The 26,951-nt window shown below is 40.9% G+C and overlaps 1 protein-coding gene across 2 annotated transcripts in view; it reads right to left on the reverse strand.

The window, feature by feature from the left end:
- BLM (BLM RecQ like helicase) overlaps window positions 1–26,951 on the reverse strand; it is a 40,263-nt gene that overhangs the window by 5,736 nt on the left and 7,576 nt on the right. For both annotated transcript variants that reach the window (XM_075858431.1, XM_075858432.1), the window contains exons 3-16: window positions 23,247–23,836; window positions 20,570–20,729; window positions 20,371–20,459; window positions 20,151–20,277; window positions 19,471–20,069; window positions 18,306–18,494; window positions 16,571–16,689; window positions 15,213–15,326; window positions 14,502–14,600; window positions 7,764–7,912; window positions 6,279–6,385; window positions 5,171–5,331; window positions 4,613–4,808; window positions 822–1,012 (exon numbers count right to left, since the gene is read on the reverse strand). In XM_075858431.1, the coding sequence (XP_075714546.1) occupies window positions 822–1,012; window positions 4,613–4,808; window positions 5,171–5,331; window positions 6,279–6,385; window positions 7,764–7,912; window positions 14,502–14,600; window positions 15,213–15,326; window positions 16,571–16,689; window positions 18,306–18,494; window positions 19,471–20,069; window positions 20,151–20,277; window positions 20,371–20,459; window positions 20,570–20,729; window positions 23,247–23,836 (2,890 nt within the window). The remainder of the gene's footprint in view (window positions 1–821; window positions 1,013–4,612; window positions 4,809–5,170; window positions 5,332–6,278; window positions 6,386–7,763; window positions 7,913–14,501; window positions 14,601–15,212; window positions 15,327–16,570; window positions 16,690–18,305; window positions 18,495–19,470; window positions 20,070–20,150; window positions 20,278–20,370; window positions 20,460–20,569; window positions 20,730–23,246; window positions 23,837–26,951) is intronic.

The raw sequence follows: 26,951 nt of genomic DNA on the forward strand, positions 1-26,951 counted from the left end.
AGGCAAGGGATACCCCATGTAGTGAGCAAGGTTGGGGCCATAAGGAGGAAAAGAAGCTGGAGAGATCCTGGAACTAGCGGGAGCCTAGAACTAGCGAGCCTAGGTAAAAAATATATATTCTCAAAGTCCAGCAGTGTCACCCCTTTGCCGTGCGTGCGTCCCATTTGTAAGGGAGGAGATGCTGGGAGATAGGAAGCTGAAGATGAGTGACCCTATGGTTCGCGGATCCCAGTGGAGTTGGCGCTCTGCTGTGCTTCCTTTTCTTCATGTAGGTAGGGCAGACAACAGTGGAGTTAAATCCTCACTGTTCTCCCTACTCTGGTGGGGTAACAGGGAGATCAGTCTACCCTATATAAAAGGGAAAGCAAAAAATAAAAGATGTAGCTACTAAGAAAGTATGTCTGCTTCCTACAGACACGAAGTTAAAAACTGTCTGAGCTCAGTGGCTGCAGGAGTTCTATAGAGGGTCGGAGGAGCCAACACTTTTCAGTAAGTGTCCACCCCCTAGTGGCAGCAACTATACCCAAGGTTTTCTCTCTCCTCTACTAAAACAGACGAGAAACAAAGCTTTGAGTCAGGTTTTCTTGGTTACACATGACTAGATTCAAAAACGTTTTTACCTCCCTCACGAAGATGTATAATTCCACTAATGCTCAGTTGATTCCCAATGAGCCCTGTTATTGGGGAGTCAAGTAATATAGCCGTCAGTTTAACAATTAGAAGACAGCATTCTTATGTGCATGATCTTAGGTATGTATCTCAGAGCAGCCTCTGCTGATTTCTCTCCATGTGTCAGAAACTAATAAAACTGAAGTTCTCACCGTTGTTCTGCAACAGTTGTCACATGCAACTCTTGTGTTCTCCTTACAAAACTTCGGGTTAAACGTATTCTCGCCAAAATAAGAAAGAAGCTGCATCCGACGGCACTCTAGCACATTTTCACAGTAATGCACCATGCTGTATAAGTTATTAAAGTGTGTCTGTTTTGTCTGACTGTTTCCGTCCTTTTCCACTGATAGAAAAGAAGAACGACTAATATTAATTAACAATGTATGAAGAGATTATTAAAACGACTGAATGCATCAAATAGATATGAAGAGCACCGCGGTCCCCACAGTCAGCGGATTAATGTGGTGTCGGGAGTCGGACCACCACGATTTGATATTGATGGACTACCCTAAGGATAGGCCATTAACATCAATGTCCCCAAAAAAACCTTTAAGCTTCTACCAGCTTTATGAAGGATAGGTGCAGATGAGCCATAGACTAGAATTACAGTCTATCATACGTTTATTGTACTTGAATTGGAATTACACTTTTTTTTTAAATCAAACAACAGTTTATTGAAAATACACAATATACATCTGTCATCTGCTATAAATCCACATTTAGCAGCAAAATAAAATTTACATTTCACATATCATCTTTTCGTATAAATTCTGTGTATACATTACATATTTCCCATATGGTTCTTTAATAACATCCCCACCCCCCAACCTTAACTCCCTTCCACACCCCTTCCCCCCCTGCGCGTCCATGTCTCTATCCCTTGGTATATCTCACTCCACTTTTATTGACCTCCCAATCCATAGTATTGTGCCCATTTACCCCATTGCTTATCATATTTATGAATCGCTCCACGTTTCATATATATTCTTCGCTCCAAGGCCACCGTACAAGTAACATAACTCACTAATTCAGACACCTCCGGGGGATCCCCCTGTAGCCAGTATTTAGCAATCAATTTTCTTGCGTGATATAGTACCTTTTTAATGGATAACAGTTCAGCCCTATCTTCTTCCACCCCTCCCATGCAGCCCAGCAGGTATATCTTAGGATCCAGTGGGAATTCCCTGCCATATATCCGAGACACCATTTCTTTAATCTCTCCCCAGTATCTGTGCAACCTTGGACAACTCCAGAACATGTGTTTCAGATCCGCCCCATCCAATAAACATCTTTGACATTCCATTGTAGATCTAAGCCGCATTTGCCAGAGGACCTTAGGTGTTCTATATACTCTGTGTAGGAGAAAAAGTTGCGACCTCCTATGCGCCACACTAAGGGAGAGGACTTTCGGTGACTCTAATATTTCCCCCCACTCGTCCTCTGTCAATGTCCCCACATCTCTTTCCCATTTTGTTTTAACTTCTGCCATTGGATCTCCTAGAAATTTGAGAAGCAGCGTGCCATATATTAAAGATATAAGCCCTTTTGTGTCTCTTGCCCCCAGTATCTGTTCCACCACTCCCATACTGGAACAACCCATATCCAGCACCCTTGCCTGTGCTTGTGCCGCATGCCGCAGTTGAAGGTATTGATAAAATAACCTATGGGGGAGGCCAAACTCTTCCTGAAGCTGTGAGAAAGGTTTAAAAATTCCCTCATCATATAGCTGACTCACCATTCGAACTCCATTTTGCTCCCACTCCTGAAATCCCTCCAGTGTGCTAAACTCCCAAAGGTATGGATTGTTCCAGATGGGCATGTAATTAGAACACCCCGTAACTCCCAGTAAGGCCTTACATTCCCACCAAACCTTATGAAGCAATAACAAGGTAGGTTTTCCTCTCGCCTCCCTCTTCAATTTATGGGATTCCAAGGCCTCTAGCATACTCATGTGCTGCCCCAGGTAGAATAGCAGCTTCCCCCTGGAATCCCAATCCTCTCTATCTTTCCATCCTGCAAAGTGCTGCAACTGCGCCGCCAAGTAATATACCCACGCATTTGGGATAGCCAACCCACCTTGCTCCTTTGGTAACTGCAATTTTTCCATTTTAATTCGAGGAATCCCCCTTTTCCACACCAAGTCCCTGAACAGGTTATGAATCCTCCTGAACCAATATTTAGGCAACCACACTGGAGCGTTATGCACCACATAAAGGATCTGGGGCACTAAAATCATTTTAATTAAATTCGCCCGTCCCAGTGCTGAGAGCGGTAACTTCAACCAAATTTTTGATCTATCTCGGATTTTCTCCAATAAGGGTTTCACGTTTAGGGCAACAAAGTCCTGCACCTTTGCCGAAACTGTAATCCCCAGGTACTTAAATTCCTTCACACAGGGTATATTCACCCCTCTCACCACCACCGGCAGACACGGAGGGGTAAGCGGCAATAGCACTGACTTATTCCAGTTGATTCTCAACCCCGAGAATTTACCAAAGCTTTCCAGCACATTCATAACTGCCGACAACGACCGATCTAGTCCCCTTAAAAACAACAAAACATCATCCGTATACAAGGCTATACGTTCCTCTAAGTCCCCATATCGAAATCCTTCAATATCCGGATGCTGCCTCACAACATTCGCTAAGGGCTCAATTGCTAAAGCAAATAACAACGGGGATAACGGGCATCCCTGACGCGTCCCCCTTTCCAGAGCAAAGATCTCAGACATCCTTGGAATTACACTTTAATAGTGATTGTCTGTCCGCTGTCTCTAACATCATGTCCTCTCTCTATGTTTCTAAACTTTCTAAAACTGAACTCCTTGTGTTCCCACCATCTACTAACCTACCTAAGCCTGATGTCTCCATCTCAGTGTGTGGCACTACCATAACTCCTAGGCAGCACGCCCAATGTCTCTGGGTTATTTTTGACTCAGATCTTTCCTTTACTTCACACATTCAATCACTTACACTCTCCTATCACTTTCAACTCAAAAACCTCTTCAGAATCCGCCCTTTTCTTACGGTGGAAACTAAAACTCTCATTGTCGCTCAGATTGACTCTCGTCTTAACTACTGTAACTTATTACTAATCTCTCTTCCCCTCTCCAATCTAGCCTGAATGCAGCAGCCAGGCTCATCTTTCTGACCAACCGCTGCAATGTAGATAACAGCAAAGTTTTTTGTTTGTTTTTTAAAAACGATCATTTTTGCCCAAGTTATGAGCAATTTTAGATAATTGGTAAAAACACAATACACGGCCAGTTGGTAAAACGAGAAAACACGCCCAGTTGTCTATTGAAAAGCTAATTTGCATAAATCTAAAACTGCTCATAACTTGGGCAAAAAAGATCGTATAAAAAAAAACAAAAAAACTTTGCTGTTATCTACATTGCAGCGCCGATCACATTGAATAGGAGATAGGGATTTGATCATCTGGTGACAGAGCCTCTTTAACAAGCACTTTTTACATTTTGTGTCTCCCTTATTTCCTCATAGACTGTAAGCTCTTGCGAGCAGGGTCCTCACTCCTTTTGTTTGAATTGTTAATTCGTTTTGTCAATATATAATGTCTGATATGGTCTGTACAATGTACCCCCTGAATTGTAAAGTGCTGCGGAATATGTTGGTGCTATATAAATACAAATTATATTAATAGTGGAGTTTAAAAAATCTTAGGTCTTTGACCAACCTTGGTTTGTAAGACTATCGAGCCTGGAGTAACCTTGTCCAGCCTGCTTAAAAACTAGCTGGCAACGGCAATTCTACATAGGTGTGAATACTAGATGCACGCAATAAACATTTTCATGGCCTATACTTAAATATATCCGGTCTTGATTAAAGTCTGCCTTAATTATGTAAAGGTAAGACTTGCTAACTAGTCGAGAACAGGGAAGAGAGATAAAAGATTGTTATTTTTAGACAATAACAAAGTTACTTACTTTGAATCAGACGACGGATTCTCGTTACATCACTGTAGCTATAAAACAGCAGACAGTTAGACATTTCTCCGTCTCGTCCAGCTCTTCCAGACTCCTGGTAATATCCCTCCACAGATTTTGGCAGAGAGGCATGTATAACGTATCTCACATCTGGCTTATCAATGCCCATTCCAAAAGCTATAGTAGCACATATCACCTGCAACCAGGCGACAAATAAATAAGGATGATAAAACAAAAAGTATTGTAGGAATCGGATTGCCTACAATAAAAAGGGCAACGAACAGCCGATGAACAACCAAACGCTCGTCCATCGGCTGATTATATTGTTTATGCTGCTGAAAATATTATAGTTGTTGGCAGCACATCTCCCTGTGTAAACAGGGAGATGTGCTGCCGACATTATAGAAATGTATGGGGACGAGCAATCGTAGTAATGAGTGCTTGTCCCCCATGCATTGCTCCTTGTAAAAGGAGCAATCGAGTGCTGATCAATGAGCGGTCTCATTGATCGGCGCTCGTTTACATGGCACATGAAGGGCTGTGGGAGAGAACACTTACTTGACAGTCATCTTGATTGATCCATTTATGTTGTACGTAATCTCTGTTAGAGTCATTGAGCCCCGCATGATAGGCCAGAGCCACCAGACCCTCCTTTTGCAGGATTTCAGCCATAGTGTCACACTCATGTCGTGACAGACAGTAAATTATCCCAGATTCATCTGGAAAATAAAATTAGGCATCAAAACGCAAACACCTTAAACACTGTATTTTAACATAAACAAATCTAAAGAATACTAAAAAACATGAGCAACTTTTCCAATGAAAATGCCATTATTTCTGCTTGTAAAGGTGCTGCAGCAACCTTAAACATCTCCAGAATTACAGTAACAGATTGGCTGCAGCTGTGGTGATTAAATATATTTTTTCCATTCGCTTTTTTATAAATATTTTACGGTTTTATCTTTAAAATAATATTTTAATCTCCTCCTTTCCCACAGAAACTTATGCTTAATTCTAACTACAATTAGTTCCCCATCTCCTAAGGCTAAGTTCACACTTGCGTTGTGTAATCCGTTACTCTGATCCGTTTTTAGATCAGTTAAAAATCCCATTGAAATCAAAATAACGGATGCAAACGGATCACATTTACATTTACAACAATGAAAAAAAAAACCCATCCGTTTTTTTGAACAGAGTAAAAGTCCTGTAAGGGCCGGTTCACATCAGCGTTGGCTTTCCGTTCAGGGGTTCCGTCAGTCAGCTGCGCTATGGATTCCATTGAAAAAACGGAAACCTGCCAGAACGGTGACAAACAGAAACCATTAGCAATGTTTCCGTCACCATTGATATAAATGGTGATGCAAACGGAACCTCCGACGACGGAACCCCTGAACGGAAAGCGAACGCTGATGTGAACCGGCCCTAATCTGCACTTATATCTCAGTCAAAAAAACGGATGACTAACATAACTGACGTGGACGGATGCGAACGAATGCAATTAAAAATCCCATTGATTTTTATCGGATCCGTTATTATACATTATTCTGATCTAAAAACGGATCAGAGTAACGGATTATACAACGCAAATGTGAACTTAGCCTTACCTGTTCAGCCGTACATAACAAGGACAAACATAAAACAGGAGCATAAGACTAGAGGCACTCACTGGGATGATTTTTCTTTATCCACTCCACACAGTCGAATGCCACCTTCTTGGGTTTTTTGGGTAAAACCTCAAACTTCAGATTGTCTCTGTTGAAGCTCATTGAAAATCTGAAATAAATATCACATCAATGTATACGGCTACTGGTTCAATAGATTTTACAAAAAATAACTTACTTGCAAATCTGAAATAGCCTCCATGCCTATGGTCGAATGCTTATTAGTTGTTCTGAATTCCTGGCAGAGACTTTCCTACATTCCCTGCTTAGATGGCAATATGCGCAGACATTTCTTGGCTTTGCACAACGTTCTATACCAATATGGAGAACAACCAAGATCCCCCTCTTCGTCATAATCTAATATAGATATCATGTGTCATATATCATATATGGGGTGAGGGCACATATAAGCCCAATGCTACATGATATCACACGTGAAATAATACCCTAAAAATGGAGTCTATAACATACCAACACTACAAAAACATCCTAAAATCAAAGATGATTGCCACAGTGTGATAGATGGAAGATAGACAGAGGAAAATATGAGCAAATATAGATTTATTAAAAAATCTATACTTGATATATCAAGGGGTAAACATAATAATCCTGTCAGATCAACAAGGTTATTATGACAGAAGGTAATGCTGATATAATGCAAATAGTCAGATCAACTGGCTATTATCCTGCAAGAATATTAATATAATAGTTATACCGTATATGCATAGTAGCAGCTTTCACAAGCAAAGATACATTATGTAGTAATCATATATGTATAATAGCAGCTTACCCCAATACAAGTACATATGTAATGATCACACAGTATATGCATAGTAACAGCTTACCCAGGCAAAATTACACATGTAATAGTCATGTACGCATAGCCACAGCTTACCCAAGAGACAGTAACTGGTTGTCGAGCGTCACTATTACCCAGAAGGGATTTGACTAACATTACCTAATAGTGTATGGTCAGCTGATAATTGGGAAGTATAGAATTTCAGAAACTAAGGGTCCTCCTACACGGCCCGATGTGGGCCGTGTAAACAAGCACCGATCAACGAGACTGCTCGTTGATCGGTGCTCACTTGCTCTTTCCCAAGGAGCTGTGTATGGGGACAAGCGCGCTGTACTACGATCGCTCGTCCCCATACATTTCTATCATGTCGGCAACACGTCTCCCTGTTTACACAGGGAGATGTGCTGCCAACAATGATAATATTTTAAGCTGCATAAACGATACAATCAGCCGATAAATGAGCATTTCCTTGTTTATCTGCTGATCGTTGCCCTGTTTATACAGGGCAATGATCGGGAACGAATGTTCTGAGAACGCTCGTTTGCCCATGTAAAAGGGCCTTAATACTACTACAATAAATAGTAGAATACCCTGAAATCAACTGGTGCACTCCAAATAATAAAAAGGGGGCGGGGGTTGGGACATCTCTCTTTTCATAGACTATCCGATTCTTTGTTCATGCCAGACTTACATCTGAGGTTTGATCATCTTAAGCTGGTTGAGAATGTCTTTCTGGACCCGAGGATTTGCTGTTGCTGTAAGAGCCATCATTGGTACAGAAGGAAATTTTTGACGCAGCATGTTGAGCCTTTTATAGTCTGGACGGAAATCATGGCCCCACTGTAAGACGAAAACATGCAACATGTATAAAAATACATAAGAAAAACAAAACACCTTGTACTTGAATAAACAGCAGCGATAGAAGTTTTAGAAAATGAACAGCTGGCAATTGGTTTTTAAATTTGGCTGGGTCCACACTGTGCATTTTTGTTGCATTTTTAACATACGTTATATTTATTTTAAATGATGAGCTCAATTGAGAGTCATAGGAGTTCTCTACCAAAACAAAGAAACGCATGCTAAAACGCAACAAAGATGCACAGTGTGAACTCAGCCTTTCTGTATCAGCGTCTCTTGATGTTCACTAATTAAAACATACTAAATCCAAGGTATAAATGACCTCACTTTCCTGACTGTTTACTCCTTTTTTTTCATTGTTTTAGCATATATAATACATATATAATGGATATAAAACTAGTATTTAATCATTGGTCATTGACTGGCGTATAATATTTTAGATGCATTTATATTTTTTGTATAATAATAGACAGTAGTCTCTACTACATCTCAAAATAAATGCAGGGTGCCGGTGGGCTTGGTTACTGCTGTGCCTGCCAGGGGAACAGCTCGTGGGCTCAACCTGGCGTCACAGGAGCTGCTGGGCTGCTCCCCTGTGGGTGCAGAGTTGTGGCAGCTTGCGAGTTGTTCAGTCCTGCGCACTATGTTTGGGTAGAAATTCCTTTAACGCCCTTCCCTCCAGACATTTTTCGGATTTTCACTTTTGTTATTTCCTCCCCCACCTTCCAAACGCTCTAATTTGTATTATTTTTCCGTCTATATAGCCATATGGGGCTTGTTTTTTTGCGTGACAAGTTGTAGTTTTTCATGGCACCATTTATTATACTGGGACGCTGGGAAAAAATTTTTTAGGCCCCCAAGCTGCCATAACAACCGGTTACCAACCAATCGTGCAGTGGGAGGGCGCTATGGCTTGTTTGAGGGGGTGCCCCCCTGATTCGAACACTTTAAATGCCGCAGTCGTGATTGACCGCAGCATTTAAGGTGTTAAACGCGCAGAATCAAAGTGAACTTTGATTCCGCCCGTGGCAGTGAGGTGTCACCCGCTGTGTATGGAGCGAGCTCAGCCCGTGAACTCGCTCCATACTTCTGCTTAACCCTTATCACGTACAGGGGGTTAAAGAGGTTCTGTCACTAGTTTACTAATGGCGTATCTTATAGGCGCAGTCACACTGATAATGCATGTGAAAATGGTGTCCCAATATGTGAGCTTTTTTTCTAAATATGCAAATGAGCCTTTATTAGACAACTGGCAGGTAACACCAGCGATTCTCCTAAGGAGTAGCTACATCACTGCCTCTGACGCTGTCCGATCAGCATGAAGCTGCTTCGCTGGAGGGAAGGGGGATCACTTCAAATAGCCATATCTCCGGCTGTGGTTCTGGCAGCATATGAAAGATGAGATTCTAATCTTTCATATGACACCAGGATCGCAGTTCTAGTTGTGAAACAACCGGAGATATCAACAGTTGAATACTCAGCCGGGAATGGAAGCTGTATAATAATAATAATAATAATCTTTATTTATATAGCGCCAACATATTCTGCAGCACTTTACAATTTAGAGGGGACATGAAACAAACAATATCAGACATTACATAGTGACAAAGTTCATTTACAATTCAAACCTGGGGAGTGAGGACCCTGCTCGCAAGAGCTTACAATCTATATACTATATGATCAGGCTGTGTTGCTGGGCAGGGAAAGGGGAGAAGCTGTATGCTGATTGGACAGCGTCATACAGAAAACATTACATCGCCTAGAGTGAAAAGAAAGAGTCACCTCCCATTTGGCAAGTATAGCCTAATTAGCATATATAGAAAGATGCTCATGGGTTTGCAAATAATAAAAAAACAAAAAATGACACTGTAGTTAACAGCATCATAGCGCCTATTAGATTAGTTAGGAGATATGGAATTAACCGCTTCCCGACCGCCCACTGTATATTCACGTCGGCACTTGCTGGGCTCTGTGCAGTGCCGATGTGAATTCACGGTGGGTGTTAAAAGCGCGATCCGGGTGTCTCAGAGTAGCGCTGACACCCGGATCGCACTGTTATCACCTGCCTCTGGTCCCGGAGATATGATCGCAGGGAAAGTGTGTTGTAGCAACGAACTGGAAAGTTTGTTGCTATAACAAACTGGAAAGTTTGTTGCTACAACAAACTTTCCCGGGGACCGATTGCTGGTGCTGCAGTCGGTTATAAGGCAGAACCGGGGGCCATATAACAGCCCCCGGGTCTGCCATGCACAGCAGCCTATGAGAACCAGCCGGAGGCAGGTCCTCATAAGCTTCCTGTCAGTGTGACACTCAGCGTCACACTGAGGGTATGTGCACACACACTAATTACGTCCGTATTTGACGGACGTATTTCGGCCGCAAGTCCCGGACCGAACACAGTGCAGGGAGCCGGGCTCCTAGCATCATACTTATGTACGATGCTAGAAGTCCCTGCCTCGCTGCAGGACAACTGTCCCGTAGTATAATCATGTTTACAGTACAGGACAGTTGTCCTGCAGCGAGGCAGGGACTTCTAGCATCGTACATAAGTATGATGCTAGGAGCCCGGCTCCCTGCACTGTGTTCGGTCCGGGACTTGCGGCCGAAATACGTCCGTCAATTACGGACGTAATTAGTGTGTGTGCACATACCCTGACAGTTTATAATACATTACACTACCTAGGTAGTGTAATGTATTATAGCAGCGATCAGTGCTGCAGGTGTTCAAGTAAAAGAAGTAAAAAATAAAGTAATAAAAAAGTTTTATAAAAGTGTAAAAACAAGTTATAAAAGTTACAAAAACAAAAAATGCTTTTTTTCCTATAAGTAGTATTTTATTATAGGAAAAAAATTAAAATGTTAAAAAAATACACATATTTGGTATCACCGCGTTCATAACGACCCAAACGATAATATTATTTTTCCTGCACGGTGAACACCGCAAAAAAAATAATGTCAGAATCTGTTTTTTTGGTCACCACCCCTCCCAAAATATAGAATAAAAAGTGATCAAAAAGTCGCATGTACCCCAAAATAGTACCAATAAAAACTACAACCCGTCCCGCAAAAAACAAGCCCTTACACAGCTTTTTTGACGGAAAAATAAAAAAATTATGGCTCTCAGAATATGGTGACACAAAAAATAAATAATTTTATCGAAAAGTAATTTTATTGCGCAATCGCCACAAAACATAAAAAACCTATATACATATGGTATCGCCGTAATCGTACCGACCCGCAGAATAAAGTAAAATGTCATTTATACCACACGGTGAACACTGTAAAAAAAAAAAAAATACAAAAAACATCGTCAGAATTTATGTTTCTTTGTCACTTTGCTTCCAACAAAATCTAATAAAAAGTGATAAAAAAAAAAAATCACATGTACCCTAAAATGGTACTAATGAAAAGTACAGATTGTCCCGCAACAAATAAGCCCTCACACGGCTCCGTTGGAGAAAAAATAAAAAAGTTCTGGCTCTCAGAATATGGCGATGCAAAATGTTCCAAAAGCGGATAAGATCGGGCGCCATTTATCAGTGCGACACTGGCCACATATCTGCGGATTATTATTTATGTACCCCATTATTATACCCTCTTATTATGCCCTGATGTACTCCGCACAGATTACACATACCCCCACATTATAAACTTAAATACCAGCAAAACCCCAAACAGAACAGTTACCAAGCAAAATCTGCGCTCCAAAAGCCAAATGGCGTTCCCTCCCTTCTGAGCCCCACAGCGTGCCCAAACACCAGCTTACGTCCACATATATGATATTTTATATCCGGGAGAACCCGCTCAACATTGTATGAGGTATTTGTCTTCAGTGGCACAAACTGGGCACAACGTATTGTGCATTAAAATGGCATATCAGTGGAAAATTTTAATTTTCACTTTGCACCATCCGCTGCGCATTAACGCCTTGGCGCACCACGACTTAATAGCATGTCGTGGTGCGAGGGGTTATATATGGAGCGGGTTCACGCGCTGCGCCTGCTCCATATTCTGCAGGTGTCCGCTGTGTATTACAGCTGACACCCGGGACTAACGGACAGGAACAGCGATCGCGCTGTTACAGGAGCCTGTAAAATGACATTATACTGCAATACATTAGTATTGCAGTGTATTGTACCAGCGACCTAATGATCACTCGTTCCAGTCCCCTAAAGGGACTTTTGGGAGGTTTCCACTGTTTTGGTACCTAAGGGGCTTTGCATATGCGACATGACACCCGAAAACCATTCCAGCTAAATTTGAGCTCCAAAAGCCAAATATTGTTCCTTCCCTCCTGAGTCCTGCCGTGGGTCCAAACAGCAGTTTATTACCACATATGGCGTATTGCTGTAATCAGGACAAAATGCTTTACAAATTTTGGGGTGATTTTTCTACTTTATTCATTGTAAAAATTAAACATTTTAGATTTGAATTTTCACGGCCTAATTCCACTAAATTCAGCAAAAAAACTGTGGGGTCAAAATGCTAACTATACCCCTAGAACAATTCCTTGAGGGGTGTAGTCTTCAAAATGGGGTCAGTTTTGGGGGTTTCCACTGTTTTGCTTACTCCAGGGCAAATATAAAGTAGACATATGGAATATGTAAAATAGTAACTATTTTGTGTGGTATTACTATCTGTTTTACAAGCAGATACATTTAAAATGAGAAAAATCATAATTTTTGCAAATTTTCTCTCAATTTTGGTGTTTTTCACAAATAAGCAATGAACTTATTGACCAAATTTTTCCACTAACATAAAGTACAATATGTCACGAGAAAACAATCTCAGAATCTCTTGGATAGGCAAAAGCATTCCAGAGTTATTAACTCATAAATTGATACATGTCAGATTTGAGAAAATGGGGCTGGTCCTGAAGGTCAAAATGAGCTCGGTCTTCAAAGGGTTAATAAACTAGTGACATATCCTCTTTAGGGTATGTTCACACGCAGTGTTTTCAGGCGAATTTCGGGGCGTTTACGCCTCGAAAAACGGAAGCTGAATGCCTACAAACATCTGCCCATTGAAATCAATGGGAAAAACAGCATTTAGTTCATACGGTGCGTCTTTTTACGCCTCGGTTTTAAAAAACAGAGCGTAAAAAGATGCTCTGTAAAAGAAGTAGCATGTCACTTCTTGAGGCGTTTTTTGGAGCCGATTTTCCATTGAACGCTATGAAAAATGCCTCAAAAAACGCCTGAAAAGAAGCTCCAAATTAAAAGAAGCTTCATTTTCAGCTTCAAAAACGCCTGAAAATCAGAGGCTGTTTTCTCTGAAATCAGCTCCGTATTTTCAGAAGTTTTTTGTTAAATTTAGCCAGGATAAAGTTGCAAGTTTGCTTAGAGTTTTATGAGGACCTATCGGTTCTGAGAAAAACACAATAAATGAAAGTAGACTAAACTAATAATTATTTTGAATGACTTCCCTCAGTATAAGGCCCTGTTCACACAGAGTTTTTTTGCAGGCGAAATTTCTGCCTCAAAATTCAGTTTGGAAATTTGAGGCAGATTTTCCTCTCCCTGCACGCCGATTTTCGCAGCGTTTTCCGCCCGCGGCCATTGAGTGCCATGGGCATAAAACGCCACGAAATACGCTTTCTCTGCCTCCCTTTGAAGTCAATGGGAGGTCAGAGGCGTAAACGCCCGAAGATAGGGCATGTCCCTTCTTTCTCCGTCTCGCGGGAAAAAGACGCCTCCGTCTTCCATTGAAGTCAATGGGAGGCATTTTAGGGCCGTTTTTGACGAGTTTTGCGGCGCGGTTTCCGCAAAAAAACTCTGTGTGAACATAGCCTTACAGGACACAGTTTTTACTTTTATTTCAGCAGAGTGAGGTTCAAATGTGGTGAGATGCTCTTCTTCTCTGGGAGGCACCAACTTTGGGGAGAATCATATATACAAAGTTGCCACCGGCAAAGAACCCGATTTCCCAACTACCACGAAATGATTATTATTAACTTTATTAAGCTACATGAGCAAAAAGAAGAAACCACATATATGTTTAAAAATAAACATGCAAGCTGCTGGAGGAGAAGTACCATAGGACAATGCCTATGTAGTATATGGTACACAGTGCTAATGATGGCCGGCGGCTGCAGAACGCCAAGCCAAATCAATAGTGAAGTGACAAGATCCAGCAACAAAACACGTCAGAAGACCTCAGTACGAGGTCGAAACGTATTGTTTTATGTTCTCCAATAAATTGTTTTAAAAATCGATTCGATGGGTTCATCATAACCATCCTACCAGCTACACAAGAGCGCCCGACACCAGGAGCATTTTTTCCCCAGTGTCCTGATTTCGAATGACCACGCTGAAGAACCTCCAGCATTGGAGCCATCTATCGTGGGTCTGCTCCAGAGGCTAGCACAGTGTACCAGAAACCACAGCTGACGAGAAACAAAGTCAAGTTGTGTGGACGATCCTGCACAACAAAATCAGGTGAGTCCATCTATACTCCTCTGTACATCAATACCAACAGTGCATACGTTATCACCTTAGAGGAGCGCCGTCTCCCTTTTTGTTTTTCTCCAAACAGAATGGACTTAGTCATGATAAAGCGCAGGACATCTTACCTGGCTTACACAGTGAGCCTCATCAATGACAAACCGTGCCAGCAGTTGACGTTCATACAAATTTTCCATTGTGGTGATAAGTCTGGGGCTTGCACAGACCTTTTAAAAAGACAAAAAAAGTGGTTTGATTTGTGTAAAGCAATAATACAGGATTCAGGCTTTTTTGATGGTGTATCTGTGACAGAGGCCCGTAACAGAGCCTTCAATACAGGTGTGAACAGCCCCTAATTCATGGATGGGCCAGGTTTGCAAGACCTAGTGCTTCTCTTTGTTTTTTTTCGTTCTGGCTCTAACAGGGGTCTAATGCTGGGGACTCCCTCTATGATGTCCATATGCCCTAAATGGGTTATCTTCATGAGAACGTACACTCTATGAGCACCATTAAACTTTAAATAATGGGACTGCAGCATTGTAAAGCTTCTGACATCACTATCCATATATTGAAAGTGACGTCAGGAGCTTTCCTGGGCACAGAGCATCAGGTAATTAAGAGGGTTCGGGTGACGTATCCCACTATATGCCTACACAGTGGGATACGTTGCAGTTTTTGTTGGAGGTATATGTTGGAAGTCTTCCCGATATACCTCTGACACAAGAAAATGTGATTTGAAGGGGGCATAATTCGGTTTACCTGTAACATTCAGAAATCCTAAAAAAAATCCTTTCAGAACAACTTACTGATCTGCAGTTCTTTTACTGACACATATTTACCTTCTCAGGAGTGACATATAGCAGCTTTATAATTGGATCTTTTTTAGAGAGTTGCAAGTAAATAATGGAAGCATCAGCATCTGACTTATTTCCAGTGAGATCCGTGGCTGGAATCTAGATAGGACAAACAAAAGAGTTCATTTGACATGAATAAATACCATATCCATGTCATGTGCATTTGTGATTGTGCAGTTTCAAATCCAGAGACGTTGAATTGTCCTGTGTAAAGTAATTTATAGACATTAGATAGCTGTTGGCTAAATGACCAGAGATGTAATTGATTACAATATAGAGTGATTTGCGGCTGACAGCTTGGCACAACTTATCTGTGAAAAAGAAGCCGACAGACTAAAGGTACTTTTACAGCGGCACGTTTTGGCCGGTGCAACGAGCGCCGATCAACGAGACCGTTGATTGGCCTCATTTGCTCCTTTCACAAGGATCTAGTATGGGGACAAGCGGTCGTTACCTCCAATTCTTCGTCCCATACGTTGGTATCCTGCTTTCACAGGGAGATGTGCTGCCGACAATGAGAATATTTTGCACTTTTAAAACGATTCGATCAGCAGATGAACGAGCAAACGCTGATCGCTGCACAGTTTACACAGGGCAATTATTTGCCAATAATTGGCCAGTGTAAAAGGGTTTTCAGATCCAAAAGTTAGACACTTCTTTCCTGCAATGCCAGATGTTAGGCTGTCCACATGCCCCACAAACATAAGCAGATCCTTCTGTTTAAATATGAATGCCTGTAGCCAGCTTTAGAATATTCTGCTGCCTAGGGCATGATTTCGGCACACTGTGATTTTACGTGGCGTGATTATCATACTTTGCAATTATGGTAGATTTCAGAGCTATATTGCAAATTATTACTTTAATATTAACTATGAAAGTGCACGTGACATTGTTGAATTATATGTAACTGTGAAATCGTGGGCGCATGAAACACGTGCAGGCATGTATTTAGGCACCTCCGGAGGTTAACATTCATTGTCATCCACCGTAATCAGAAAGTGAGGTAATTGCAGTATGTAAAATCGTTGTGGAGTTTGAGCCTTAAAAAGGACACTAAAACCAGGACACATATACTTCCACTATACTGCAACTCATGGCTAAAATAGATGTTTACATCTGCAAACTTGGAATTTGCACAATTAAACTTTCAGATTTTCTTAGAACATCAGTGCAATGCGAAAATAGCCAATTTTTTTTAAACCCCTTCCTGTTTAGTCAATATAATTGTACCCACTAGTATACATGTATTAACGCATCACACTTAACTCCTTACTATATTAGGCCTCATATAATATTTTAATTAGACAATGATAAAGATGATACTAAAAATACGAAATTCTTACATCTAGAGTGGTAAGCTTCTGAACCTGGTCAACTATCAACGAACGCAGGGGAGAGATCACAATAGTAACACCAGGGGACACGCAGCCTGGCAGCTGGTAACACAAACTCTTCCCACCACCTGAAAATTATTTAGATTAGGTCATCAATTTGAAACAATTATTCATGAAACATTGTCAATAACTTTCTATTGTGTTCTTCAGCTATATTTGTATATGCTTAACAAAAGATTAAAAAGCACAGATTCTATGTGTTATAAGCGTATAAAAGGAAACTAAATGTCCTTCATCTTATTTTGGAAGTAATCTAGGCATAGAAAAAAATATTTTGGAATAATTTTATACATACCAGACGCTGCTTCTTCTAATTGGTCTACACTTTAAACAGGTCTTCTTAAATCATATCTATGGAATGTGGGCAGTACAGATAACGGAAATCTCATCAAATGACTGCCTGGTATAGATCTGTATATGGATGCTTTTGAAGGCTTCAATATACAAAACAGATAATGGAGTGGAAATTTATATAGAAACTACCTGATATTCTCCCCAGTGAGTAATCTCACAAAATATAGAAAAACTGCAATAAATACAGTATATGCTGCTTAATAACTTGACAAACTTCATTTCAAATTATTTTGGGGCTTAAAGAGGCTCTGTCACCAGATTATAAGTGCCCTATCTCCTACATAATCTGATCTGCGCTGCAATGTAGATAACAACAGTGGTTTTTATTTTGAAAAACTATCATTTTTGAGCAAGTTATGAGCTAGTTTAGATTTATGCTAATTAGTTTCTTAATAGACAACTGGGCGTGTTTTTACTTTTGACCAACTGGGCGTTGTGAAGAGAAGTGTATGAGGCTGACCAATCGGCATCATACACTTCTCATTGTTACAGTGTGATTGTGCAGTGAAAGAAGCTGGGCTGAAACAATGAGAAGTGTATGACGCTGATTGGTCACTGATTGGTCAGCGTCATACACTCTTCTTTACAACACCCACTTGGTCAAAAGTAAAACACGCCCAGTTGTCTATTAAGAAACGAATTAGCATAAATCTAAAATTGCTCATAACTTGCTCAAAAATGATCGTTTTTCAAAATAAAAACCACTGCTGTTCTCTACATTACACCGCCGATCAGATTATGTAGGAGATAGGGCACTTATAATCTGTGACAGAGCCTCTTTAAACTAGTGTTGCTTTACAATGTCAGGATATGTTCACACGTATTGAAAAATACAAGGCTGATGTCAAGAGAAAACAGCCTCTGAATCTAGGCGTTTTTGTAGCGGATATTCAAAGCGTATTTTGTAGTGTTCATTGAATATCCGCTACAAAAACATCTTAAGAAATGACATGTCACTTCTTTTTAAGAGGCGTTTTTTTAATTCAGCAACATGGAAATACGCCTCATATGAACTACACAGTGTATTGCCGATTGAAAGCAATGGGAATCAGTTTGCAGGTGTATTTCAAGTGTATTTTGGAGCCCAATACATTTTACGCTCCAAAATACACCTTCAAATTCCTGTTTTTTTAAATCATCTATTTCGGCATTATCTTTTGGAACCTATTAAAAGTCTTGTAACTCGTTTTAGCTTTCTTAGCTTTTCTTTTTATTCAACAGCTAGAATTGCTCAAGGATAGGCTTGAGGATACAATTAGTAGGTAGATACAACCAGCTGAAAATATATGAAGACAGCTCCCACAAAAAGTAGAGGAAAGGTAGGCTTTACCTGTTGGCATTAGAATGAAGCAATCCTCTCCACATAAGGAGGCATTGATGGCTTCAAGCTGGTTAGTACGAAAGCGGTGCAACCCAAATTTCTTGTGGAAGATCTTCATCATTTCTTTTGAGTGAGAAAAGTTGAAGCCCCGGAATCGCTCATGCGCCGGGTTCTCTATTGGTGGTTTTATAAAAGAATCTATATAAGAAATGAGATCAGATCAATTTCCAGATGTGAAATAAATCTAAAAATGAAGATCAGCAAATGTGTCAAACAGATCTAAAATCAAGAAAAATATCTAAATGAAAAAAAAACCCCTAAAAAACCAAAACGCTGGAAAAATATTTCATTAAAGATTGGTAAAATTATTTGGTAGATTTTATTTCTGGCCTGGCTTCAAGTGGATGGTGGGTTATTGTAACCATTTGGATAATGCCTGCTCATTCCTGTGCCCCTTACTCTACAAAAAAAAAATCACACACTAAATGGCTGACCATATCTACCACAGATCTTATTACAGCAAGTAGTAAAAAATCCCCTGCTAACTAAAATGTCCCAGTGCATTCTCACCAGGAGTGTTGAAGACAACACAATCACTTGCAGCACCCTTCTAAAAGTAGATGCCCCAAATTTATTTATTTATGTGGTTCCCAAAAAATGCTCAAACCCAAGGTGTGAATTGTGGGGCTGCAGTGCCTGGAGTCATGGCAGTGCAAGATCTTAAGAGAATTCAGCAGCACTGAGTGGAGAAAGGACAACTTTTGATTCACTTTACACAGATCAGGAAGTTAATTATACACAAAGAAGTGCAATGGAAAATCAACGGTTGTCATTTTATATTGCTGAATTAGCATTGTTTCTTGTCTCAAGGCAATGATGCCCCTTCATATGCAGCTTTAGGGGCTTTTTAGACAATGCAATCTGGCGCAAATACTTAAAGAGGTTGGCTCCCTAAAACTATCCCTTTCCATATTTCCTATTAGGATGTCATAGAGTGGGAGAGGGGGGGGGGGGGGGAGTCACCCCCTTAAAAAAAACATGAATCAGCTTAGTAAAGAATTGGCTGCAACTTCCCCCAGGAGTAATGGACTCCAATGATCAGCTTAATTTCAAAAAAGAGGTTTCTAGGATAAGATGCTCATTAATGTTTTTTTGCATATTATTTAGTATTTACCTGATGTCACAGAGGAATTAGAGGTGTTAATAGAAGATGGCAAAGAAACTCTGTTGTTCTTTTTAATGGCTGGTGCTTCCCATATTGTGGGGTACGGTGATGGCAAAGGTTTGTAAGCAGGAGGTGCTGCTGGGCTGTCTATGCATTGCATTTCATCAGCAAAGTCATCAATGTCAAAATTGTCAATATCAAAGTACATGTCATCAATGTCTGAGGTGGTTGGTTGATTTATAGATGGCTTGGCACACGTACTAGAAATGAGTGGTTTTTCACTATATGGAGTATTGAAACGACTGACAATAAAAACAGAGTCCTGGAGACTAGAAGAGTCTTTCATTGTAGAATTAGCTGCCTTAAAGGAAAAAGATGTTTTGCTTTCTATCGAAGGTTGACTCTTCGGGTCACAATCCACAGAAAAGTGCTTTGCTTTTGGCTTGTCAGCAGCAAGTGAGTTAAATCTAAAAACATTCCCTAATGGTCGTGGCGAGTCTTGTATTAAGTCATCTGTTTTGGAAGACAATGGTTTTGGACCACTGGATAACGCAGGAGCTTCAGCAGGTGATAATTTCCGTACAGAGTCATCTGACAAGAGCCTTTTCCTGCCAAATATATATATATATATAAAATAGATACAAACAAAAACATTTGGATAAATCATAAAGCACGTCTTATTTACATACCAAATGTCCCTCTGCTTTTGTAGTTCTGTTCCACAAGATAGGAGCTGCAGCTCATTTGTGGGAATCCTATCTACTATCTTGCAAATATCAAGCATTACAGCGCAGAGTTGAGGTGATACTGTATGTCCTAGCGTTAAAAAACAAAAACACAAAGAACTATCAAGTTAGATCTGTCAAATGAAAACATTCTGTGATGGCACCAGAAAAGCGCGCTACCTACCATGTGTTGAGGAAACACAGTCCTTTGGAAAACGTTCTGTAGTATCCTCCTCCACAGTTCCAGACGTGACTGTTGACTTCCGCAGGGAACTAAAAAGATAATAGAAGTTGAAAAGTCTTGTAGGTCAGGGACACGTAAAATGCAATTTTGACATCACAACTATGATCACGGCATCCACACGTTACCCTGTGATACGTACCAGATACCCCTGAGCACTGGTGGAGAGGACACACTACTATATGTTGGGGATGGAGGAATAAAATCCTCATCACACTCATCCTCAGGTTTCACCTCAGCCAGGGCTTCCGGATAAATCTTGTCATGACAAATGACATCCACGGTGTCTTTTATCCCTTCATCTGATTAAAAAAAATAGCACAAAAAAACTAGAATTATTATCAAAACATATGATGTAATAATGATAATATTGTAAGATTCACCTTCTGCCATGAGCAACATTATACCAAATATAAAAGCGGAATGAAAACGGTCCACATTTCTCCTGTGCTAACAATTCTATTGGATAATGGGACACCAGCAACACACGACAATGGAAAGAACTGCAAAAATTATTCAGATAGAAATTAGATGTAATATTTAAGACAAAACAATTCTATGCTTCCTTCTTAGCAATGTTGTCAAGTGGCTAAAGTTACAGGTCTAAAGAATACAATTGCACTTCTAGATCTTCATGACAATAGTTCCTTTTATGATTTCTGCCCAGAGAAGTGTAAAAGGTGTTGTCTACCCAAAACAACCCTTATGTAAAATAAAGCTGGCTTCTCTAGCCTTTGTCGATCAGCGGTTATCACCAGCAGCAGCAGGGGAATTGCAGCATCCATTCAAATGAATGGCCGTCCATGTAAAGCATGAAAGAGTCAGGTCTGTCTCATATAGAGAAGGGGACCCCAGCGGGAGACGGTCCCTCTATGACCTCCATATGCCCTATCCCACTATCTACATTACAAGTCCACATATATTTGATGCCATCCAAGCGCAGTCAGTATTTCGCTGATGGTTGCTAGCAGATGCTGAAAAAAGGCAGAAAGAACTGCCAGAGCGGCATCATTTTTTCACGGACTCTCACCGATGCTACACGGACAGGAAAAAACAGACACTCTGAACGCACTCGGATACAATCCTCATTGAACTCTCATGTAACGCATGTAAAATCCTCAGTTTTTCCTGATGAAACACTGGCGAGTTTTACATTGTTCGTCTGAATAAGGCCTTAGGGTATGTTCACACGCAGTGTTTTCCGATGTAATTTGGGCGTTTTACGCCTCTAATTACGCCTGAAATAACGGCCCTAATACGCCTACAAACATCTGCCCACTGCTTGCAATGGAATTTACGATGTTCTGTTCCCACGAGCCTTTATTTTACGCGTCGCTGTCAAAATACGGCGCGTAAAATAACGGCTCGTCAAAAGAAGTGCAGGACACTTCTTGGGACCTTTTTGGAGGCGTTTTTCATTGACTCCATTGAAAAACAGCTCCAAAAATGGTCGTGAAAAACGCGAGTTGCTACAAAAACGTCTGAAAATCAGGAGTTGTTTTCACCTGAAAACAGCTCCGTATTTTCAGACGCTTTTAGTCTAGCGTGTGAACATACCCTTACATTCAAAAACTTTCTTTTGTGTGGGACACATATGGATTTCTTATTATTTCAAATTGAAGCGGATGTCCGTTAACTTTGTAGGTCTTATTCAGGAAAAAGTGGTCAGAAACAGGAAAAAAATTTGTTCTAAATCTTTTCATGTAACTTTTCAATTAATAATATTTACCCCAAAAATGTTTTCCTTTTTTTAATAGTGTTATTATATATTTTTTTTACCTCATTTTATTTATTTTTCCTATATTTAATTTTGTTACTATGGGGCACAGGTTAGCAGGGAACACAATCTAGTTTCCTGCTGTACTTATATACAGGTCACATATAACAATGGTCTAATGGTAACAGCCCATTATATTACGGTTACTAGTGATCTGTATACACAAACAAATAGAGAAGACGTCCGCATGCCTCCGAGCCCCCTCTGCAAGGGAATCACTGTGACATCATTAATGATTTTATGGGTATCCTAGCAAAAGCCCTAATGCATAAGTGGCGGCTTCTGCATTTGGGAACACAGCGCTCAACATAAGCCCTGTTCAGAGGATTTTAGTGACCGGAAACTGGTTATTTCAGTTCCCTTTCTGAGTATAGAATCGGGCAGTCTGTGCGATAGCCCAATACTGCCAATGTCACTGCGTGCAGGAGGACTCAGTGCCATCAAAGAAAGCACATAAATTAACAGGTTTCGGGAACAGGGATCGTGTCATTAATCCGATAATTTACATGGGTTGAACAGTAAGGGGTTAAGAATGATGTAAATTTTTATCTGCATGCAAATAATGTTCCTGTGAAAATAACCACCACATCTCAATTCAGAACAGGACGTGTTGTCATGATGTCACCAGAACACAGAAGCTTTAGGTCTTCTCAGGCTAGCTTAGTAACATGTTCAGCCATTCGAATTGGCGAGCACATTTAAAAAGTGCCGCTAGCCGTATGCCCCAGGCATCACATGGAGCAGGGCAGGGGAGAGCAGTGGGGAGAAGCCCATCAGACACATTTCCCAGAACCTGGCGTTTCACACGGAGCTGGGGTTAAAAGTTTAATAACCCTTGAATTGCGCGCACATAAACTATATTTTCAAGAGCAGGAAATATTTTCCATGTTGAGCCAACATCCCTATTGTTACAGATATCTTGCAATGTATGCCCCTGTAACAAACAGCGTCCAAAAAGTGAAAAGTGCTGGGGCACGGGTAAGATCAGGGACACATTGTAATATGTCTGGCCAGCTTTACTCTATACTGTCCATGAACTAACCTGCACAGATCACGGCTTCTATGCAAACTGGAGCAGATACGCTGTCAGCCTTCTTAGCAACCACAAACTGATAAGGACCAGATTTCTTCATTTCTTTACTTGTAGAGGGTTCCACTTCAATAGACAGCAGTTTGGAAGATGTAACAGACTGCGTTTTACTGCATTTCTGTGGTGTCTTTCCTAATTTCCTTGTATGACGTATTGGGGGAGATATAGATGTGTCAAAATCATTTATATCTTCCCAATCATCTAGACTGGGAACAGAGCTGAGAGAAGTATTGCACTCTGTTTTAGTCTTTGCACAAGCGTTTTCTTGAGGAACATTGTCATTCTTTTTGTCTGTATTTTGCTGGACACATTCAGAAGAGGTCGGCTGTGGAGAAGACTCAGAAAGTTTTGGGCAACTGGGAATGAAGTATCCATTGATTTTACCACTTCCATTGGAGTGTGAAACCGGCAAGTGTTTTTTTGATTGGTCATCTACTGTAACATACACTTTTTTATCCCTTAGTGGCACTTCCTGCTTTGCCTGAATGACACCAGCTGATGTGGATCCTTCAGGAGAATTTTTTTTTTTAAAGGTAAAACCACTGTAGAAGAGAGAAAGAAAAACCAGTTAAACATCATGTGTAAAGTAGTGGACAATACAAGTTAGATTAGATTTACATATAGCGGCTATGAGATCTGAAAAATGTTAAACACTGCTAGAAAAAAACCGTAAACACTGTTATGCATAGTAATGAACCTCAGGGGGCTCCGAATGACAGGGATTCTCTCTTTTGGTGTTCTTTGAATACATGTTACGCAGCACCCCCTGACCCCCCAAACAATATTACCATTAAACCTCTCACTGCCAAAAAGTTATGCGATACGACACAACTTAAATAACTTGCTCGAAGAAGCTTGGTATCATATTAAATCCCAGAATTTTAGCTTTCAAATGAGAGCAAGTTTTAGATCACAGCAATTTTTGTTTGAAATCGGGGAGCAGAATAGAAACGTTTTTACTTCCTGGTTTTGTGTCCGTGTAAGGCGGAGTTCAAACGGGGCGGATACGCTGCGTAAAAGAACACAGCGTATACTCCCTGTGTGCCACAGGGAATTTCGGGCGAAAAACCGCACCAAACTGTGATGCGTTTTTTTGCCCGGAATGTCCACTGTGAAACCTGCAGCATTAACGTTTCATTCCAAGAGACTGCTTGCAGCCTGTGATTAGCTGCAGCAACCGTCACAAGGGATGGCACGTCATCCCAGGAGGAAGAAGCACACACTTCTGGGTAGTATGAGATTTTTTTTTTCCTTAGTTGCGTTTTTTGTTGCGCAATCACTGCGATTCTGCCACAAAAAACACAACAACTGCTATTTGGTGCGGGTTTTAAATCTACCTCCCCATTGAATTCAATGGGGAAAACCTGCAACAAATAAGCAGCGTTTACACAAATAGAATTGACATGCTGCGGAATAAAATTTCGCACCTCATGTCAATTTCTGAGCGGTTTTTCCGCTCAGTATTTACGCAGCTTGTGGATGAGATTTGTTATCGCTCATCTACTTTGCTGCTACTGTATCATGCTGTGGATTTTCCGCAAATAATTCCGTTGCGGAAAATCTGAAGTATTTACGCAACGCGTGGACTATCCCTAAGGACGAATGAGGGGAAGCTGCAAATGAGAGAAGGGAGAAAGATCACAGCCTGTTACGGTCATATCTCCCCCTGTACAGCCTCCAGAGAGACCAGAGGGGTGATACAGGGTTATCCGGGGATCAAGAATTGCATTGCATTAATATTTTTATGTAAAAATAAGTAACTTACTAATATATTTTAATTTAAAATTCGGTACTAAATTGTGCAGTTCAAACCCGGTGAATTGTTCCTGGAAGTCCTGTAGTTTTTCTAATATTGATGACGCGCCGACACGGCTCCACGTGACTGAGGACTTGCTTCCTGTGCTGTTCGTGTCGGCGTGTTATCAATCGCATGACCGCAAGGGCAAGTCACATTGCCTATTGCTGGAGTCCCCCGAGCAGAGCATCAGCTAGTGCTTTGATAGGGATTCCTGCACTGCTCCCAACATTTGGTCAGTGACTTCAGGGGTTTCCTATCGCTGGAGTTCCCGAGCAGAGCATCAGCTGATACTCTGCCCGGGGACTTCAGCACTGCTGCCAACATCACAGTCCATATATGGACAGTCATTCAGGAGAAGGCAGAAAAATTGTGCAGCATTCTGATCAAGGCGCCTTGCAGGTAAGTATTCAAAACGATGTCTTTTTCATTTGGTATTATTTATTGTAATTCAGGACTACGCATTTCAGGACCGGACAGGTCCCTTCATTAGCTGATGCTCTGCTCGGGAACACCAGCGATAAGAAACCCCTGAAGTCACTGAACAAATGTCGGGAGCAGTGCTGGAGTCCTGAGCAAAGCGCTAGCTGATGCTTTGCTCAGGGACTCCAGCAACAGGCAATTTGAGAGCCCCTTGTGGTCATGTGATTGATAACACGCGTCATCAATATTAGAAAAGCTACAGGACTTCCGGGAACAATTCACCGGGTTTGAACTGCACGATTTAGTACCGAATTTCAAATTAACCCCTTAAGGACCGAGCCATTTTTCACTCCCCGCAATCCAAGAGCCATAACTTTTTTATTTTTCCGTCAATAGAGTTGTGTGAGGGCTTATTGTTTGCGGGACGAGTTGTAGTTTCTAATGGCACCATTTAAAGTACCATATAATGTACTGGGAAACAAACTAAATTCTTTGCAGGCTGAAATTGGAAAAAAAAACCTGTGATTCCTACATTGTTTTTTGGTTTTCGTTTTTACGACTTTCACTGTGTGGTAAAAACAACAACTTAACTTTATTGTGCGGCTCAATACGATTACGTATAGGTTTTTTCACGTTTTATTACTTTAAAACTAAAAAAAACATTTTGTTAAAAATAAAACTGTTTTGTTTCATCACATTCTGAGAGACATAACTTTTTTATTTTTCCGTGGATTTAGCGGTGCGAGGGCTTATTTTTTGTGGGACGAGCTGCAGTTTTTATTGGTACCATATGGTACGTAAAACTTTTTGATCACTTTTTTTTTTTAGAGCGAAGGTGACCAAAAAAAACACAACGATTTTGTCGTTTTACATTTTTGTTTTTTACAGCGTTCACCGTGCGAGTTAAATAACGGTATATTGTAATAGTTCAAACTTTTAAGGACACAGCAATACCAATTATGTTTATTTTTTACATTACTTTTTCACTACTAATAGCTTTATTTAACTTTTTCTTTGCACCTTTTACTGGTCCCCCTACGGAACTTGAACCAGCGATCATTAGATCCCTAGTACAATATACTGCAATAATAATGTATTGCAGTATATCGTCATTTTCACAGGCTTCTGTTAAGCCGTGCCAGAGACACGGTTTAACTGAGGCAGACAAAAGGCAGACATGGGGGCCTTCATTAGGCCTTGGGTTGCCATGACAATCACCGGCGTGCCCCGATCGCGGTGTGGGGGTGCCAATGAGCTGTCGGAAGGGGCCGCCACCCTCTTTCCAACTATTCAGACGCTGCAGTCACAATTCACCGCAGCATTTCAGGGGTTTAATGGCCAGGAAGAGCGCAATCGCTGTTCCCGGCCGTAAGTCCCCAGTGTCAGCTGTAAAACACGGCTGACACCCGCAGCGTATGGAGCGTGCGGAGCCGGTGAGC

This window comes from Rhinoderma darwinii, chromosome 3 (assembly GCF_050947455.1).
Source record: "Rhinoderma darwinii isolate aRhiDar2 chromosome 3, aRhiDar2.hap1, whole genome shotgun sequence".
NCBI lineage: Eukaryota > Metazoa > Chordata > Amphibia > Anura > Rhinodermatidae > Rhinoderma > Rhinoderma darwinii.